A 19,115-nucleotide genomic window follows, 5' to 3' on the forward strand; every position below is an offset into this window, starting at 1 on the left:
AATCATATCATACATCACTCTCTGCAGGACAGATTTCAGTACAATGTAGAGCCAGTTTTCTTTAATACCATAAAATTCATTTGATGAAATAGTCTATGTAATGTAAAACTTTGAACTAGGAAGACCCAAGTTCAAATATTTCTGTAGACACTTGCTATTTTTATGATCCTGCATAAATAATTCAACTCCTCAGTTTCTGTTTCCTTATCTCTAAAATGGATTAATAATAGCATTTACCTGGTACCTGTCCCAGAAATTCAAACAGTCAAAGGACCTCATAGGTACTACAGAAATATTTATACTAATAGTTATAGCAGGGAAGGATATAATAGATAATAGGGTGATTTAAGAACCAGAAAATATCAATAAAATTCTATATTTAAAAAGTCCAACTGTGAAAACTAATTTTTAATATGTACTATCAAGAACAAGTAGCAGTTAACCAAAATGGTTTTGTAACTTCTGTGTTCAGTTTATTTTATATATATATATATATATATATATATATATATATATATATATATACACATACATACACATATATATATATTTTAAAATGCTACATTCAGTAAAGATTTACAGTGTTACAATCTCTTTTTCTGTTCTTTATATGTGGAAATGATTGTATTTATTGATATTTGTGTCTTTTATAAGAAAAAAAAATTAAATACCATCTATCTAATATCTATATTTGTTTACTGAGCTACCATGTAAGCCAGCTGTGATTAGCAGAATACAAAACACTGAACATTTTTAGAGAGGGTAGGAACCAAAATTAAGAAGCCTGGGGTCCTGTGTTCTTAGAAGATAAAAATTTCAGAAAAAATTTTTTTTGTTCCATATTGGCCATGTCAAAAAAAATGGGCTTCATTTTGCATCTGTAGTTTTATAATAATATAAATATTTATCAAATTGGATTAGTTTAGTTGATCATCTTTCAATCTGGGACTGTGTAGTTTTCTTTATCATCAATTCTCTGGAATCCTATTTGATCATTGATCAGATCATTTGATCAGAGTTTTTAAGCCCTGCAAAGTTGTTGATTTTTAGAATGTTGTTTTTATATTGATTGATTCTGCTCATTATAATGTACATCAGTTTATTAGTCTTTCCCTCTCTCTAAAACTGGACCTTCCCGCGTTTCTTACAGCACAATAGTATTCTATTATATTCATGTGCCATCATATTTGTTTAGCCATTCTACAATTAATTAGTGGCAATAAGTTTTTTTGGTTTTGTTTTTTTTTCCCACATAATACCTTTCCCTTTTTCATTGTTCTTTTTTGGGGCTTGTTGGCTTATTCTCTCTTTGACTTTTAAAGCCTTTTACAATCTGTCCTTTTCCTAATTTTTCAGTCTTTTTCTCTCTATTCCCTTCCACCTAATTTTGTATCAATTAACACTAGTCTTATTGCTATTTCTTTCACATTATTCTTTCATCTCTTAATTCTGTCCTCCCTATCCCTCGAATGCTTTCCTTCCAACCTCTACTACTTAGCTTCTTTGATTTTCTTCAAGACTTATCTCAGATCTTCTGTCCTGCAAGAGGTCTTTCCAAAACCTTTGTCTCTTCTCCTCTCCTAGTTCCTTTGGGATCACCTTCCAGTTATAACTAGATATTTTGTGTGTGCATAGTAATTTACATGTGGGCTCCCTCATTAGAATGTTAGTTCTTTAAGGGCCAGGACAGTCAATGTTTTTGCTTTTCTTTGTATCTTCCAGGTTTAGCCCAATACCTGGTTTTTACTAAGTTTTTAATAAGTGCTTGTCTATTAATTGATTATATAGGAAGTAAGAATATCTCTAAAGATATTCTTTGTCAATATGCCATCTCTCAAATTGTCCCCCAGTTATTAAACTGTTCCCAATAACTTATGCCTTTGCCTATTTCCATTATAAAGATCATGTGTCATTTTTGTTGTTGTTCTTTTCCAGAGAATATAGCACAGGGCCATTTCAATTCTGAGAACACATAAGACCTTAGTCACTTATCCATAGCCACAGAGAATTTGTCTGCAAGCAACAATTCTCACTATTTTTTCAAATGAAAATTGGACTTAAGGGGAGAAAATGATTAAGCCATAAAATATTCATGGTACATTCATTCGTTCATATATCATGAGAAGTAAAAAGAAATTCCCTTCAGGTAACTGTGCTCATTGTTTTCCCTTCTTTCTTTCTTTTTTCTCCCTAGTCATGCCAAGCTGATCTCGTGAAGGACAACGGTCACAAATATTTCCTTTCTGTCTTGGCAGACCCTTATATGCCAGTAAGAAACAAATATCATTTTTCTTTCAGATATTATCAAGAATTAGTGTGGTTTTTCTCTGACTGTGTGTTACATAATTGCAATATCTGGTTTTGTAAGGACTACAGACCTCAAATCACTCATTCATCAAAGAAAAAGATCTGGTGGTTTTCATATCTAGCCACAAGAAATCCAAGCTACTATTTACAGCACTCTTTGCTTAATATTATGTTTGCCAATGACTTTTTCAACTCTGCTTTTAAATAGGACAAATGAGTTTCTTTTAAAAAAAATCTTTTCTCACTGACATTTTCATTGCAATTTAGGAAAAGGTGATTAATCTAGAATTTTATCAACAGAACTCTATTAAATAGCAATTGTACATCTACAGCAAAATGATATTTACATTTAAAGATGATTTTATTTCATTAATTATTTCCTGAGTCATCACAAAAGACTGAACTGCATTCAGTTTAAGTCTTATTTTCAAATAAAATTATTTAGATACTTTGAAAATTGATCACTCAATGTATTAGACACATGGTAGCTATTAACCATATTTTATAATACTTGCATTTCTCCTGAAACTCCTAGTACAATTTTTAGTATATAGTAGATACTTAATCTAATACTTATTGAATTTTATTTAGTTGAACTAAAATATTTAATTAGCCAGAACCCTCCATTACTGTAATCATTCCAGAAAATAGAGACCTTATACTATGGGCCTCCTGACAAATGTTTCCAAGGAAAAAACGAATTATAAATAAGTTTTTTTGAGAATAATTACTTGTATTCTTTAATTTCAATTTTTTAAATTAAAATATCATCTATAGTTAATTTATAAACAAGATTAGTATATTCTTAATTTATCTTTGTAAATAGTCACTATCCTCATATCTCACATATTAGAATTCATTAAAAGAAATAGGAAAAATGCTAATTCTGCGTTTTTGGAACATTATACCCAAATATGAGAGCGCACTGCTATATAATGGGACAAAAAAAAAAAGATCTACTAAATCTCATAATTAACCAAGATATTTTGTCATATCAACTTCCTTATTCTTTTGTATTATTAGTCTTTCTGGGAGACAGCTTTTCTCCTTTTAGAAATGAAGGTATTCTCTTAATGCTGTCATGTTTATTTAAAGACCATCGATTTGTTTTGTTGTTTAGTTTTGAATAGATCAAAAACCATAACTGTATCATAAAAGTTTTGACAGGATTGCTTTGGTCAGCTATAGGACTGGAGGAGTTTTACCCCAGAATGAAACAGATGCATGACTTAAAATGAATATCTTATTTTTCATTCAGGCTGAACATAGGACCATGACAGCTTTCATTCTGGCTGTGATTGTCAACAGCTATAACACAGGACAGGTGGGTATCAACAAGCTTGCTTCTAGCCACCCTACTGGCTTGTCACTTTCAGGTTAAGAATCACATTTAATAAATTAATTTGCTGTATGGTTTGGTTTATTCTGTCAAATTTTTCATGTTCAGGTATCTAGTAAGCACTTAATATGTATTCTGCTAAACTTTAGGCGTACAAAGAAGGAAAAAATAGTCTCTGATTTCACAGACTTATATTCTAACAAGGAATACAGCATGCAAATAATAATGTACCTACAAGATATGTCTGGTTTAAACGGAAGGTAATCTCAGAGGAAAGGGACTAGCTGCAAGGGAGACCCAGAATAATTTCAAAATAGTTTTAGGATCAACAAGCAGAAAAAGAGATATAGTACTAGCTATCTTGTTTTGTGATCAGGTAAAACTGTTGCTTTGACATTAAATAAAACAGAGTCACAAATCTAAAAGAGTGCTAGTATTATTAAAGAATAATAACTGGACATGGAAAGGAAGCTAGAAAATTTTATTAAGCTTGGTCCTTTCTCTTTATTTAAAACATGGAGATCACTATTTTGAATATCACAATTTAAAGTAAGATATAAGAAACAGACCTTGAAAGCTTTATTAGCCAAAATTTTTAGTATTAGGGAAATAGTGTATAAAGTCTCTTCACAATTTTTCCTACATGAATAAGAGAAATCATTATTTTGTCTTTTTTTTTTTTTTTTTTTTTTTTTTTAGGAAGCTTGTCTTCAAGGCAACCTGATTGCCATTTGTCTGGAGCAACTGAATGACCCTCACCCTTTGTTGCGTCAATGGGTGGCCATCTGCCTGGGACGAATTTGGCAAAATTTTGATTCAGCAAGATGGTGTGGTGTAAGAGACAGTGCCCATGAGAAACTCTACAGTCTTCTCTCTGATCCCATTCCTGAAGTAAGTTTGTTTATTAGTAAATATGCAAATTCAAGTGTTAAATTAAATGAATTGATAGATTCAGCTATCATTATGAAAAAACATTAAATTCTGTGCTATGGTTTTTAGAAGATGTCATAAAAAGAATTCCCATCATCTTAGGCCTTATAGTTCAATTCAGCACATTTTTATCAAGTGCCTATTCTATATAGGGCTTTGTATTAGTAGTTGGAAAATGTACAAAGTCTTATAATAATATTAAAATAGTTATGCGTAAGTTAACTAGTATGGAGATTTTCCCAGTTAAGTTTTCCATTTAATTAAGGATTAAATCATTTATGCAACAAAACTATCTAGAAGCAGATGTCTGCCTAAAAAGTAAGGACCTTCAAACTCAGGTATATAGCCTTGAGTTTTACTGATTGATTTCTCAATATGTAATTGTATTCCAATAGTCTGAACTAATAGTAATGTAAGGAAGTGCAGAGAGACAAATTAGGATACAATAAATCAATAAGCATTCATTTAATGCCTACTATATGTTAGGCATCATACCAATTACCATGTATATAAATAAGAATATACAAAATAATACCTACTCACAAGCAGTTTTTTTTCCATAAGAGAAGGTTAAACACACATAGTAGATAAAAGCAAGGTAATTTTGCACAGATGCTATTAACAGCCAGTGAGGAGGTGTAAGAAGAATCAGAAAAGACTGTTGAGTGTGAGAATAGTAGAAATCTAAAGTCAGCCTTGCAGGTCCAAGTTGTCATGGAATTTATTAAATTATAAATTATAAAATCTAGCACTTTTGGGAATATAGATTAGAAGAAGCAAGAATTGTAGGGAGACAGAACAATTAGGAGGCTATTTTGCTAGAGCATTCTGTTAAGAGTTCTCAGCTACAAACTTATGCATTTACCTACTTTTATGCCTTCTTTTGAGATTTATTCATGTGTTCATTTTCTTTACAGATTAAGTTGTACATCAATCAGAGAACATGAACCAGTTTTATTGTTGAAGTGTTATATTTTGATTCTTATTGCCTTTACTTTCAATTGGGTAAATGTTGGGCTTTTTCTTCCTTTTACCTTTTTGTGTCATAAATGTTTTATGTTTAACACTCAAGGGTATTATCACTGAATTTGTGTAAATGGGAAGCTCACTGATGAGGGTTAGGAGCCACAATGGTAAGTAGTATAAGTGTATCCCCTACACCCCAAGCTTCCCTGTACTATCCTGAGTGACATAATTATGCCAGTGGCCACTTCCTGTCAACCTTAAAAGTCAACCTCTTCCCACCATATCCTCCCAGATACCTACTAGCCTGGGCATAGGTTGGAATAATGAATCCAAACCAAACAGCAAAAGAAGTTGTATTTGCCATATCAGCATTATAGCTACACTGAATTATAGCACTCTATCAAGGATTTATTCAAATGCCCTTTGCATTGTCAGGCATCTACTGGAGAGATTTTCCCTCTCCAAGATTTATCTGAAACCCTAATGTCTTTTAGGGATTAACTAGGGAGAAAAAAAAAAAGGGAGTATTTTGAAACAGTTTTCCTTCTTTTTTTTTTTTTTTTTTTTGCAATTTTTTTCTACAATATAATTTTGATTATTTGAACATAAGTATTAATATCTAATGATTTACTGCTCCTATTATTAAATATACAGGTTACTATGAGTAACAATGATTACCGTGTCTAATGTGTAAATGCTTAACAATGAAGATAAAGCCATACTGAGGACTTATACTCAAGAGAATACCCTATTAAGCAATGAAAATATTAAGGATGCTTTATAAAATTCTCCTGAAAATATAGAAAATGCAGGATATTGAGGATATTTTATGAAATACTATTGGAAATAGAGGGGAATTGGAGAACAAGAGATATAAAGGGGAAAAAATACAGCCATATGTGTTTCCTCCAAATTACTTAATGTTGTAGATAGCTCCAAAATTCCTAGTAGAATAGGACTTTCAAAAAGTAAGTGAACTTTGATAACTATACCTTTCAGAAAGAATGAAAATATACTTAATAGAGTAAAAATATTGCCATCTCATGCAGATTATTGGGAGATAAATTCTTTAAGTTAACTTTATTTTTTTTAAACTTTTTTTATTAAAGCTTTTTAATTTTCAGAAGATATGCAAGGATAATTTTTCAGTATTAACCTTTGCAAAACCTTGTGTTCCAATTTTCCCCTCCTTCCTCTAATTCCCTCCCCTAGATAACAAGCAATCCAATATATGTTAAACATGGCAAAAATATATGTTAAATCCAATATATGTATACATATTTATACAATTATCTTGCTGTACAAGAAAAAATCAAATCAAAAAAGGGGGAAAATGAGAAAGGAAACAAAATGCAAGCAAACAACAACAAAAAGAGTGTTTTCAAACTCAGTTCCTACAGTCCTCTTTCTGGGTATAGATGATTCTCTTCATCACAAAATTATTGACATTTTTTTCATTAATTCCCTTGAAATTCTTGACTTTTAGTTCTTCCTGATGAATTTTGTTGTTATTTTTTTCTAGATCAGTAAAATAGTTTCTTGGGAGTTTGATTGGTATAGAACTAAATAAATGCATTAGTTTAGGTAGTATTGTCATCTTTATTACATTCGCTCAACATATCCAAGAGCACTTAATATTTTTCCAGTTGTTTAGATTTGACTTTCTTTGTGTGGAAAGTGTTTTGTAGTTTTGCTCATATACTTCCTGACTTTCTCTTGGCAGATAGATTCCCAAATATTTTATACTACCAGCAGTTACTTTAAATGGAATTTCTCTTTGTATCTCTAACTGTTGAATTTTTTTAGTAATATATAAGAATGCTGATAATTTATGTGGGTTTATTTTGTATTGTGCAACTTTGCTAAAGTTGTGGATAATTTCTAATCGCTTTTTAGTAGAATCTCTGGGGTTCTCTAAGTATACCATCATATCATCTGCAGAGATCACTCTTCATTACCTACTCTAATTCCTTTAACCTCTTTCTCAACTCTAATTGCCGAAGCTAGCATTTCTAATACAATATTGAATAGTAATGGTGATAATGGGCAAGCTTGTTTCACTCCTGATCTTATTGGGAATAGTTCCAGTTTATCCCCATTACATATGATGCTTACTGATGATGTTAAATATAAATAGATGCTACTGACTATTTTAAGGAAAAGCCCATTTATTTCTATACTCTCAATGTTTTTAATAGGAATGTATTTGGATTTTATCAAATACTTTTTCTGCATCTATTGAGATGATCATATGGTTTTTGTTAATTTGGTTATCATTATAGTCAATTATGCTAATAGTTTTCCTAATATTGAACCAGCCCTGCATTCCTGATATAAATCCTACTTGGTCGTAATGTATTATCCTAGGGATGATTATCTGTAATCTGTTTGCTAATTTTTAAAAGATTTTTGCATCAGTATTCATTAGGGAGATTGGTTTATAATTTTCTTTCTCTGTTTTCGTCCTACCTGGTTTATGTATCAGTACCATGTCGGTGTCATAAAAGGAATTTGGTAGGAGTCCTTCATCCCCTATTTTTTCAAATAGTTTATATAGGATTGGAGTTAATTATTCTTTAAAAGTTCAGTAGAATTCACATATAACTCCATCTGGTCCTGGGGATTTTTTCTTAGGGACTTGATTAATAGCTTATTCTTTTTCTTTTTCTAAAATGGGACTATGTAAGCAATTTATTTCCTCTTCTGTTAATCTGGGCAATCTATATTTTTGTAAGTATTCCTCCATATTACTTAGGTTGTCAAATTTATTGGCATAACATTGGCCTAAATAACTCCTGATAATTGCTCTAGAGAGCTGAAGAGGAAACTCTTCATTGGTGGATAGTTCTCCCTTTTCATTTTTGAGACTAACAATTTGATTTTCCTCTTTTTTTTTTTTTTATCAAATTAACTAAAGCTTTATCTATTTTGTTGGTTTTTTAATAAAACCAACTCTTAGTTTTATTTATTAATTCAATAGTTTTTTTTTTACTTTCAATTTTATTAATTTCTCCTTTTAATTTCAAGTTTAGTATTTGATTGGGGGTTTTTAATTTACTCTTTTTCTAGCTTTTTAAGTTGCAAGCCCAATTCATTGATCTTCTCTTTCTCTATTTTATTCAAATGAGCCTCTAGAGATATAAAATTTCCCCTTATTACTGCTTTGGCTGCGTCCCACAAATTTTGGTATGTTGTCATTTTTTTCGGTGAAATAATTAATTGTGTCTATGATTTGCTGTTTCACCCATTCATTCTTTAGGATGAGATTATTTAGTTTCCAATTACTTTTTGGTGTATTTACCACTAGCTTTTTGTTGAATGTAGTTTTTATTGCATCCTGATCTGAAAAGAATGCATCTACTATTTCTGGCTTTCTGCATTTAATTTTGAGGTCTTTTTGTCCTAATATATGGTTAATTTTTGTATAGGTTCCATGAACTGCTGAGAAGAAAGTATACTCCTTTCTGTCTCTATTCAGTTTTCTCCAAAGATCTATCATAGCTAACTTTTCTAATATTCTGTTTACTTCTTTAACTTCTTTCTTATTTGTTTTGTGATTTGATTTATCTGATTCTGAGAGAGCAAGGTTGAGATCTCTCACTATTATAGTTTTGCTGTCTATTTCTTCTTGCAACTCTCTTAACTTCTCCTTTAGGAATTTAGATGCTATACCACTTGGTGCATATATGTTTGGTATTGATATTGCTTCATTGTCTATGCTACCCTAAGTGTACTTCTATCTAAAGATGCTCTTTGAACCTGTATCAAGTAAGGGGTTTCTATATATGGTCCAAGTTCTCATGGTGACAGATTGAGTTGTTGTTCAGAAAATATTAGATTAAACAGTAAATAAGCAGAAATGCTCAAATGACTTCACAGTTAAAGAGAAGATTACAAAATGATGGGTTTAAAAAGCTAGAATTTCTTTAGCTACAACATAGGGAACTGATATATTGAAGAAATATCCCAAGACTATAGATACTCAGCTTGTTCTAAAAGTCAACATAGAGAACTAATGAAAATGTAGTTTTCAAAAAATCCCAAAATATTCCTTGAAGTGAAGAGTATTCTAATTTAGATGACAGTAAGAGTGGCATATTATTCCCCATCTCTTTTGCTCCTTTCCCTTTACATCATGCCATAGATATGATAGCTGCATCACATTTGTCATTTTCACAGGGGAATGCCAATTCAAATGATGAGAGAATTAAATCTATTTCAGATTTTTCCCTGTGCTAAAGCTTAAGGCAGGGAACATAGTACACCTTCTAGAGACTATAATAATCAGGTGAGCTATTTAAAAACACATTTTTTACAATAATTAATAATCAGTGATCTAGAATTTAGAAATATAGGTTTCAAATGTTAAAAGCATTAAATTAATGAATAGTCATTAGGCTTGCATTCAGGTAAAGCAAGAAATATGATTATTCATAGAATAAGATAGATTATGTAATAGTATATATATAATATAAACAATTACATTTCAATTTTTAATAGAACTTGTTATACAAATTGGGTTTTTTTTAACTGTTTATAAACTGCTGATGTGTGTATATTTTGTAATCCTCTTCATAGATCTATAGTATATGTTTAAATAACTACAGTTCTACATTTTATTCTTTATGTGCCATATATTTTGATGTTCATGAATAAGATTGTTTATTTCTTCTTATATATTTCATCAATAAGAAAAATTTCTGTGGCTTATGTGAAATGTTTTTATATATTCAGTATCCTGAATGAGAAAATTTTATCTTGTATTGATTCAATGTAAAAGTCTTTTTAATGGGTTTTTGTTTTTTCATTTTCTCAGTAGTATTTTGTTTTTCCAATTAAGTATAAAAAGTTTTCAATATTTATTTTTTTAAGATTTGTGAGTTCCAGATTTTTCCCTCCCTTTCTCCTTGAACTCCTTCTTCCCCAAGACAGCAAGTAATCTTATTTATGTTATAGATGTACAATCATTTTAAATATATTTCCATATTAGTCATGTTGTGAAAAAAAAAGGAAAAAACATAAGAAAAGATCAGATTTTTTTGAAGATGGTAAAAATAGTATGTTTCATTCTGCATTCAGTCTCCAAAGTTCTCTCTCTGAATGCAAATGGCATTTTCCATCCCAAGTCAATTGGAATTGTCTTGGATTACTGTATTGTTGAAAAGAGCTAAGCCTATCATAGTTGATCATCAGATAGTCTTGCTGTATATATTGTGTTCTCTTCGTTATAAGCTCACTTCGTTCAACATCATTTTATGTAAGTCTTTCCAGGCTTTTCTGAAATCAGACTGTTCATTATTTCTTATGGAATAATAATATTCAATTACATTCATATAACATAACTTATTCAATCATTCCCCAATTGATGGGAATGCACTCAATTTCCAATTCCTTGCTACCACAAAAAAAGAACTACTACAAACATTTTTGCACTTGTGTTTCTTTTTCCCCTCTTATATGATCTCTTTGGGATACAGACCCAATAGTCAAAAGAGGCAGAAAGACAGTCACTATCCTTAAAGAGTTCATCCTAATAAGGAGACAAAAGTCATGCAAATATTTTCTTTTTCTAAATAGTATTTTATTTTTCCAAATACATATATAGATAGTTTTCAATATTCATTTTTGTAAATTTTTCCAAATTTTTCTCCCTCTTTTCCTTACTTTCCCTCTCCCCAAACATAAGGTAATCTGATATAGTCATACAAATATTTATAAATAAGTTAATATATAATAAATTATGTAAAATAAATGTGTATTATCAAACTATACATATATGTCATGTGATAAATATGAAATAATTAGAAAAAGGACAGTAGAAATAAGAGGCTTTCTGTAGAAAAATTAATTTTAATTGGCATTTGTAAGAAGTCAGCAGATAAAGATGATGAGGGAGAAGCATTTTAGGCTTGAAGGACAGCCTGAGAAAATGTTCAGAGCCAAGAAATATCTTGTTCATGGAATAACCAGGAGACCAGTATCACTTGCTCAAAGACTACATGGTGGAAAGAAAGGTATAAGAAGCCTGGAAAACTGGAAATCGAGGAGAATGATAGCTTATGAAGAACTTAGATTGCTAAACTGAACATTTTGGTTTTGATGCTCAAAGCAATAAAAGGGTATTGGAATTTATTGAGTAAAGGAGGTAACATAGTTGAACCTGTATTTTAGGAAAATCACTTCAGTGGCTGAATAAACAGAGACCAATCAGCAGTCTATCACAGTTGTCTAGACATGAGGTTATAAAGGACTGTATTAGAATGTTGGCAGAGTCAGGAAAGAAGGGTTGTGTATTGGAGAGTTATTGCAAGGATGATGCTGACAGGCCTTGGCATCAGATAGAATTTGGGGAGTGGGGGAATGAGAGCTAATGAGGCCTTAAGGATGATTTCTAGGTTGAGAGCCTAAAGGACTGGGAGAATGGTATTAGGTAGGAAGGAGAGGGGATCCAGGAGGAAAAGTAATGAGTTCATTTTGGAATATATTTAATTTAAATGTCTGCCAGACATCCAATTTGAGATGTCTAAAAGATGGTAATTAAATCCATGGGAACAGCTCAAATCACCCAAGTATATAGAAATAAGAAAAGAAGAGACTCAGGACAGATCCCTGAGGAATTTCTATGGTTAGAGGACCCAGCAAAGAAGGCTGAAAAGGACTGCTCAGAGAGGTAGAATGAGAATCTGGAGAGAATTTTGTTTTGAATGGCTGGAGAGCAGAGTGTGTCAAGGAGGACAGTGTGATCAACTCTGTCAAAGGCTCCAGAGAGATCAAGAAGAATGAGAAGGGAGAATAAGCCACAGGATTTGGCAATTAGGAGGTTATGGATAATATGGAAATATGTTTAGAAGAATTGCATATGTTTCATCTATATCAGATTGCTTCCTGTCTAAAGGAAGGGGAGAGGAAGGGAGGGAGAAGAATGTGGAATACAAAGTTTTGCAAAAGTGAATGTTGATAACTATCTTTGCATGTATTTAGAAAAATAGAAAGCTATTTTTAAAAGGGGTAATTGGTAACATTGGAGAGAGTGGTGTTGGTGAAATGATGTGTAAAACTGGATTGCAAGGCATATTAAGAAGTGAGAGCAGAGAACATGGAGGCATCTGTTGTCGATGGTCTTTTTGAAAGACTTTGTCCACAAAGGGCAGAAGAGCTATGGGATAATGGTTGGCAGGGGTGGAAAAATCAAGTGGGGATCTTTTGAGGATGGGGAAGACATGTTTCTAGGTGGTAGGGAAGTAGCCAGTAAACAGAGAGATTGGCAATAATTTAATAGTTAAACTGACAGAGGGAACAGTCTGCTGGAGAATATGGAATGGAATGGTGTCATTGTGCAGGTGGAGGCATGGGCCTTAGTAAGGAGTAAAGCCAGCTCTTCATCTGAGACAAAATTCAAGGAAAAAACAGTGGCAAAAAGTGGCCTGTGGGAGATGAGGAAGAGGAGAAAAGAGGGAGTTCACAGCAAATGGCTTCCGTTTTTCCTGTAAAATAAGAGGAAAGTTCTCTGCTGAGTGGGGGAGAGCCCTGGGAGGTTTGAAAAGGGCTGAAAAGGTTTGGAAGAACCACTTTGAGAGTGAGATAGTGATTTGATAAAGGAGAAGTAGATAGACTGCCTCGAGATAAAGAGGACTCAGTTGAGGTTGTATATCATATATTTGTAGTAGAGCCAGTCAGAATAGTTGCAGGATTTTTTCCACCTAAATTCAACCATTGAGTAGAAGACATCTTTCCTCTTCATAGATGAGGCTGGAGATCAGTCAAGAGAAAAGCTCAGCACAAGATGGAAGGTATAGTCTGATGACAGATAAGAAGCCAGTTTTGTTACTACTCTTTCCTCAGAAACTTCAAAAGTAGTCAGGAGACTGCAGCATTGTAGAAGGCCCAAGGTCAAAGGGGAAATTGCTTCTCTCAACAAAGGAGCCTTCTACATCACAGGCAGGAGATGAAGTTGGCAGCAAGAAGTGAAAGACTCTTAAAGGGGTTGAGTTGTTGGAAGTCAGGAAGTCAGCCTGGTCCTTGACTAGTTTCCCTTGGAGAAGAACATGAGGAGCTTGAACAGACTGACTTCTTTTTTAACCTGAGGCTAAAGATCAAGTGGACACAGCAAGAGGTAGAATTCTTGAATACAGGGAGAGTCACTGTAGGGCAGGTGGAAATTACCTGGCCTTTCCTTTCCTCAGAAGATAGAGGCTTATGATCAGGGGAAGGTTGAGGAATGTTGGACAATCTAGCATGATTGTAGAAGGCCAATTGATAATCACATGTGAAAGAAAATAATCTTTTGGAGTTTCACATGTTAGAAATGAGTTACTATTTATGAGTAAAGAAACCTTGACATAAGCTACTACAATTGATACTGCAAGGATTCTTTTTTTTTCCTTTTTAAAAATTTGTATATCTTATATTTATATGTAATATAAGTTATTTCCATATTTTATTTTATGCTTTTAAAATCATTATTTTGAGAAAAGTTTTGTAGTTTCTAGTGAAACTAGACACTGCCAAAAAGACTAGACACAGTCAAAAAAAAAAAAAAGTAAGCTAAGAACCCCTGCTGTTGAGGAATGTAATAGTCAGTCATATAAAAGAAGAAGATAGAGTTGGGAATAGAAGATACAGAAGATAAAGGGAAAATTTGTTTAAAAAACAAAATACAGCTATAGGAGTTGAGCTGACAGGCAAACTTAGCATCTCTTTTGCCGGGAGCCATGGAAGGGAGACATTGCTTTGCTGAGATCTTATTGGCTAGAAAAAGGCTGAGTTGGCTGAGAGAGTTGAGTGAAGCCAGATTGGTTCTGCAGCTGCTGGGATCCGATTTGAGGAAATCAGCATCACCTGCTTCCAAGAGCCATCTTGGCTTTCTGTCTTCTGTTGTCATCTGCAGCCTGAGAAGGAAACTTTATAATTGGTGACTGTTTTGTACTGTACTATTCTCTATAGCTTAAGAAATGGGGAAGGAGAAGGTTAAACACATGCTTTGAAACTGTTATGAACATGGTGATGCATTTTTCTTAAAAAAAGCCTTACATTTTCTCAGCATCCTGCCAGGGGTTGTTGTATATTAAAAGAAACTGACACTAGTTCAGTGATTCAGTTGTTTTATTGCTATGGCGGCCTGGGGTCGCAAGGGAACAATAGAGAAGTGGTTTTCCTCAGAAAGTTATATGAGGGTCATACTGTCACTATCTCTAAAAAGACCCAGGATGTCACAGCCTGCTAGATAAAGTCATGAGTTGCTCCAGACAAATAGGTTTCTCTTTTCTCTTCCTTTTTCCCTTCTTCCCTCCTTCCCTCCTTGATGAGGAGTAGAAGAGAGAATGGAGTATGATGTGAAGGGGTTATGACATGTAGAGAAAGGGAAAAGAGGGAATTCCTAGCTAAACACTTGTACTTTCTCAGTAATGTATGAGGTGAAGTCCTAAGTAAAGTAGGTTATAGAAAGAGGTTTGCCTTGTGTAGTGAGGACCCATTGAGATTACATAGCAAATTTCTGGGAAATATGTTCAGCTTCTTTGGGTGACTTCTGCTAGCTTATTTCTGTACATGAGCAGACGGTTGATAATATAAGGACAAGCCTATAAACAATTAGTGCTAAAGGGGAAAAATCTCCGTTTAGATGTAGTAGATCTTCCTCAGTGCAGGTCTTCAAGCAAAGGATGGTTGACTGTTAGAGATGTTCCAAGTGGGATTCCCAACCTGTAAACCATTTTATTTTTAAACGACAATATTTTGTTTTACTCTTCATGGGCCAGATCGTTTTAGATTCTGCATTATGTGCTTTATGTTCCTTAATAATAGCCATAAGCATTTATTTCTTAGTGATGCATAGCTCTCTTCTTTCTATTTATTTTCACCTTCTTGAATTCTAACATCTAACATCTAAACATCTTGCTGTTCCTCATATAAGACAGTCCATCTCATCACTGGACCTTAGCATGGGCTGCCCTTTTTGCCTGTGATATTTTCCAACATTATATGCAAGCAAACCAACACAGGCAAGGGGTACCTGTTTTCCTGGGATGGTGTAGAATGTTTGGGCTGCAGCTACAAACATTAGGAAGTAAAAACACATATGGTTGGGTTCTAGGTTGAGACTTTATTAAGTATTTATAATGTCAAGACAAAGAGTATTACCTTTATTCTAAAGAAAATAGAAACCTTGGGATTTCTGAGCAGTAGATATAAAATGATAATATCTGCTTTAATTTTAAGATTTATCTGGAAGCTTAGGCTTTTAACCTGTGAATTTTTTTAATTAAAATTTTTTTCTAATTTGACAGTTATTTGTATATAACTCCTTTCACTTGTATCCTATGATATCTTATGATCCCATGTATTTTTTTTTTTTTTTCTGAAATGAGTTCCATAGTTTTCACCACATTAATATTGAAGTTCAGGACAACAACAACAACAAGTTGGGAAGTTCTTATGTGGGGTCATTTGGGAAGAAAATAAGGTAGAAGTAGGGCGATTTGTAAAATTAGATCTAGAGAAAAGATTCAGAGTTCTAGTGAGTACAGAATTGTGATATCATAAATAGAAGATTAAGAAATAGTTGAAGTTAAGGAGAGAGACGTTCAGTTCAATTTTAGACAAAAAGTCATAGATCGATAGTAATAGGCTAATTTAGGCTGTTTGAGGTAGCAAACAACTTCTCATAATAAAAATTTGGGGTCACATAGCTTTCTCCTGAAATCTTGTGATTTCTTGAACATACCCCAGAAATTTGTTATTCATTTGGGTACTGGTAACATAAGGTTGTAACTGTGATTTTGATTTTACCCCAGGCACTCAATGTTCTTTTTAAAACATCTAATTTATGTTTCTTGAAGGGAGGAAGAAGAATTATCTCCATTGTACATATGAAAAAACTGAACTAATATACCGAAGGTCACTTTTCCTCTAGAAAGGAAATGAATAAAAATGGTCCCTTACTTATCTTTACAAATATAACATAAAATGTTTCATCCAGTTTACTAAGAGCCAGTATTACGAATTCAACTTTCCAGATCCCTCTCTAAAAAAAAAAAGTTACAAGTATTTTTCTTGGTTACATTTGGAATTGTAGAGCTATCTGGATTTTCAGTAAAGAGAAAAAATAAAAATCAGTCCTTTCTAGATAAGATTTCTGCATCTTTACTGCTTAAGCTTTCATAGTTTTGACTTAACATTTCTGGCTATTTAGACATATCCCATTTATATTACAATAGAACAAAATTGACTTCAGCCCTTGAAAATGTAGTGTCTGTTCATCAGGATTTACCAAATGTTTCAGTAAAAATTCTTCAGTGTCATTTGTCTAAATCAGCAAACCTGACATGACCTTGGAGAAATCCAAATGAAGCCATATTTTATCTCCCTGACAGATCAGCCCAAATGAGTGTTTCTTGTGAAGATACTAAAACATTCAGTGACAGCAACTCAAGAACAATCAATATATCTAGAAAGAGAAAACTTAGTGATGATGGGAAATCTTGACTAAAAAAAAGATTGATGTGTGTGTACATACTTAATAAAAAGTTATTATTTTTACACTTACAAAGAAACGTACAATGTCTGACTCTGTGTTCTCTACTAGAACTTGAGTAACAGGACATGCTCTCTGACAGTCTTTTAGGCCTTTAGATCATCTTTATCACCCTTCCCTAGCCTTGTCATACTCCAAATATTTCACTCAGTTTACCAACCATATATTTTTACTAAGCTGTTTCAGAAAAAGTATCCAAAAATTTTTTTTATCAGAAATATCATTTACTATTTGGAACTATATCCAAAAGGCTATAAAACTATCCATAGTTTTTGACCCAGTAATACTACTGTTAGATCTGTATCCCAAAAAGATCAAAGAAAGGGGAAAGGGGCCACTTTGTACAAAAATATTTATAGCAGTTCTTTTTTTTGTGGTGGCAAAGAATTGGAATCTCTTGAAGTATGCATCAATTGGGCAGTGACTAAACAAGTTCTGGTATATGATTGTGATGGAATACTATGGTACTATAAAAAATGATGAACAGGACACACCCAGAAAACCCTCAAACTTATATGAACTATTGCAAAATAAGTGAATAGAACCAAGAGAACATTGTATTTCATAACAACAATACTATATGATGATCAACTCTGAATGACTTAACTATTCTTAGAAATCAGTGATCTAAGACAGTTCCAAAAGATAACCAAAATGCTCTCCACCTCCAGAAGAAGAATTGATGGAGTCTGAATGCAGATCAGAGCACATTTTTTTTTACTTTATTTTTCTTGGAAGTTGTTTTTGTTTCTTTGTTTTTCAGTTTGTTTTCTTTTGCAACATGATTAATATGGAAAGATATTTTGCGCAACTGAAAATGTATATTCTAGATCTAATTGCTTATTTTCTGAAGGAAGGAAAAAATTTGGAACTCAGTTTTTTAAAATGAAAGTTAAAAACTGTTTTTACATGTAATTTTAAAATATATACATAGATTTTTTTAAAAATACCATACAGCCTGATCTTTGAGGATCTATGCATAAACTTCAGAGCTATCTATGTAATTTATGACCTGAAAGACATTTGGTATAGGACATTAAACTAAATCAACTTATTGTAATAGTTAGAATGTGCAATCTATATGTGAATTTGAGGATTTTTTAAATGGGAGGAAGGATTAATCAGTTTCTTCTGCCTATTTTGCTTCCTCCATTTGGCAGCAAATGCCTCTCCAAATGAATGATTATGTGACAGCCCAGCATCTACACTAGAAAGGAAAGAAGTTGAAAACCCACACACAAGACTTATTCAATGAAAGGAATGTAATAGAGGATATTCTGTACACCTCAAAGGAATTGAAGTCATTTTCCAAATCTACACCCAAATTGAGTTGATGATAATGATAACTAATAGCTAACATTTATACAGAACTTAATCTGTTCTAGGTATCTTGCTGAGTGCTTTACAATTATTGTCTCATTTCTTCCTCTCAATAAATTTGGAAAGTAGGTACTTCATTTTATAGATGAGGAAGTAGAATCTCCATTTTATAGGTGAGGAAACTAAGCCAAACAGGTTAAATGTCTTGTAAGGGTCACACAGCTAATGTATATCTGAGACAGAATTTGAACTCGGGTCTTCCTGAGTTCAAGCCTTTATTTTGCCCATTGCACCACCTAGTGCCATTCCCAGGATCACTTCCCAGATTTCCTTTTCTGCATAGGAAATCCCATCTCTTAAATGTATTAGAGATGCTCCCCTTTCAGTAGGTACAGATGGTGATTGGTGGGAATTAAGGTATTCTCTATTACCTTCTATAGTTAGAGTAATATTTGTCTCATATAAACTAGTCTAAATTTTTCTTTAAAAGGATTTATAGTTGTTCTCAAAACTCAATTTTGTTTATGGTTTTAAAGCTGTAACTACTTCTATAGCTTCCTGTTCATCAATACAGAACATAGGGTATCTCACACACACACACGCACCCCAGAGACTTCACACATACTTTTATCCTATGTGCCTTCATGGCAAAAGAAAAATAAAGGGAAAATCTCCCGACTGAATTAATGTAATATCCTTGATGAATACTCTTTCCATAGTAAA

The 19,115-nt window shown here is 32.7% G+C and overlaps 1 protein-coding gene across 6 annotated transcripts in view; it reads left to right on the forward strand.

The window, feature by feature from the left end:
• The window catches only part of RPTOR (regulatory associated protein of MTOR complex 1), a 511,183-nt gene that overhangs the window by 337,278 nt on the left and 154,790 nt on the right, over positions 1-19,115 (forward strand). For all 6 annotated transcript variants that reach the window (XM_031965593.1, XM_031965594.1, XM_031965596.1 and 3 more), the window contains 3 exons: positions 2,195-2,269; positions 3,566-3,631; positions 4,346-4,537. In XM_031965593.1, coding sequence (XP_031821453.1) covers positions 2,195-2,269; positions 3,566-3,631; positions 4,346-4,537 — 333 coding nt within the window. The remainder of the gene's footprint in view (positions 1-2,194; positions 2,270-3,565; positions 3,632-4,345; positions 4,538-19,115) is intronic.

The sequence above is a fragment of the Sarcophilus harrisii genome, chromosome 4, assembly GCF_902635505.1.
Source record: "Sarcophilus harrisii chromosome 4, mSarHar1.11, whole genome shotgun sequence".
In the NCBI taxonomy this organism is placed as follows: domain Eukaryota; kingdom Metazoa; phylum Chordata; class Mammalia; order Dasyuromorphia; family Dasyuridae; genus Sarcophilus; species Sarcophilus harrisii.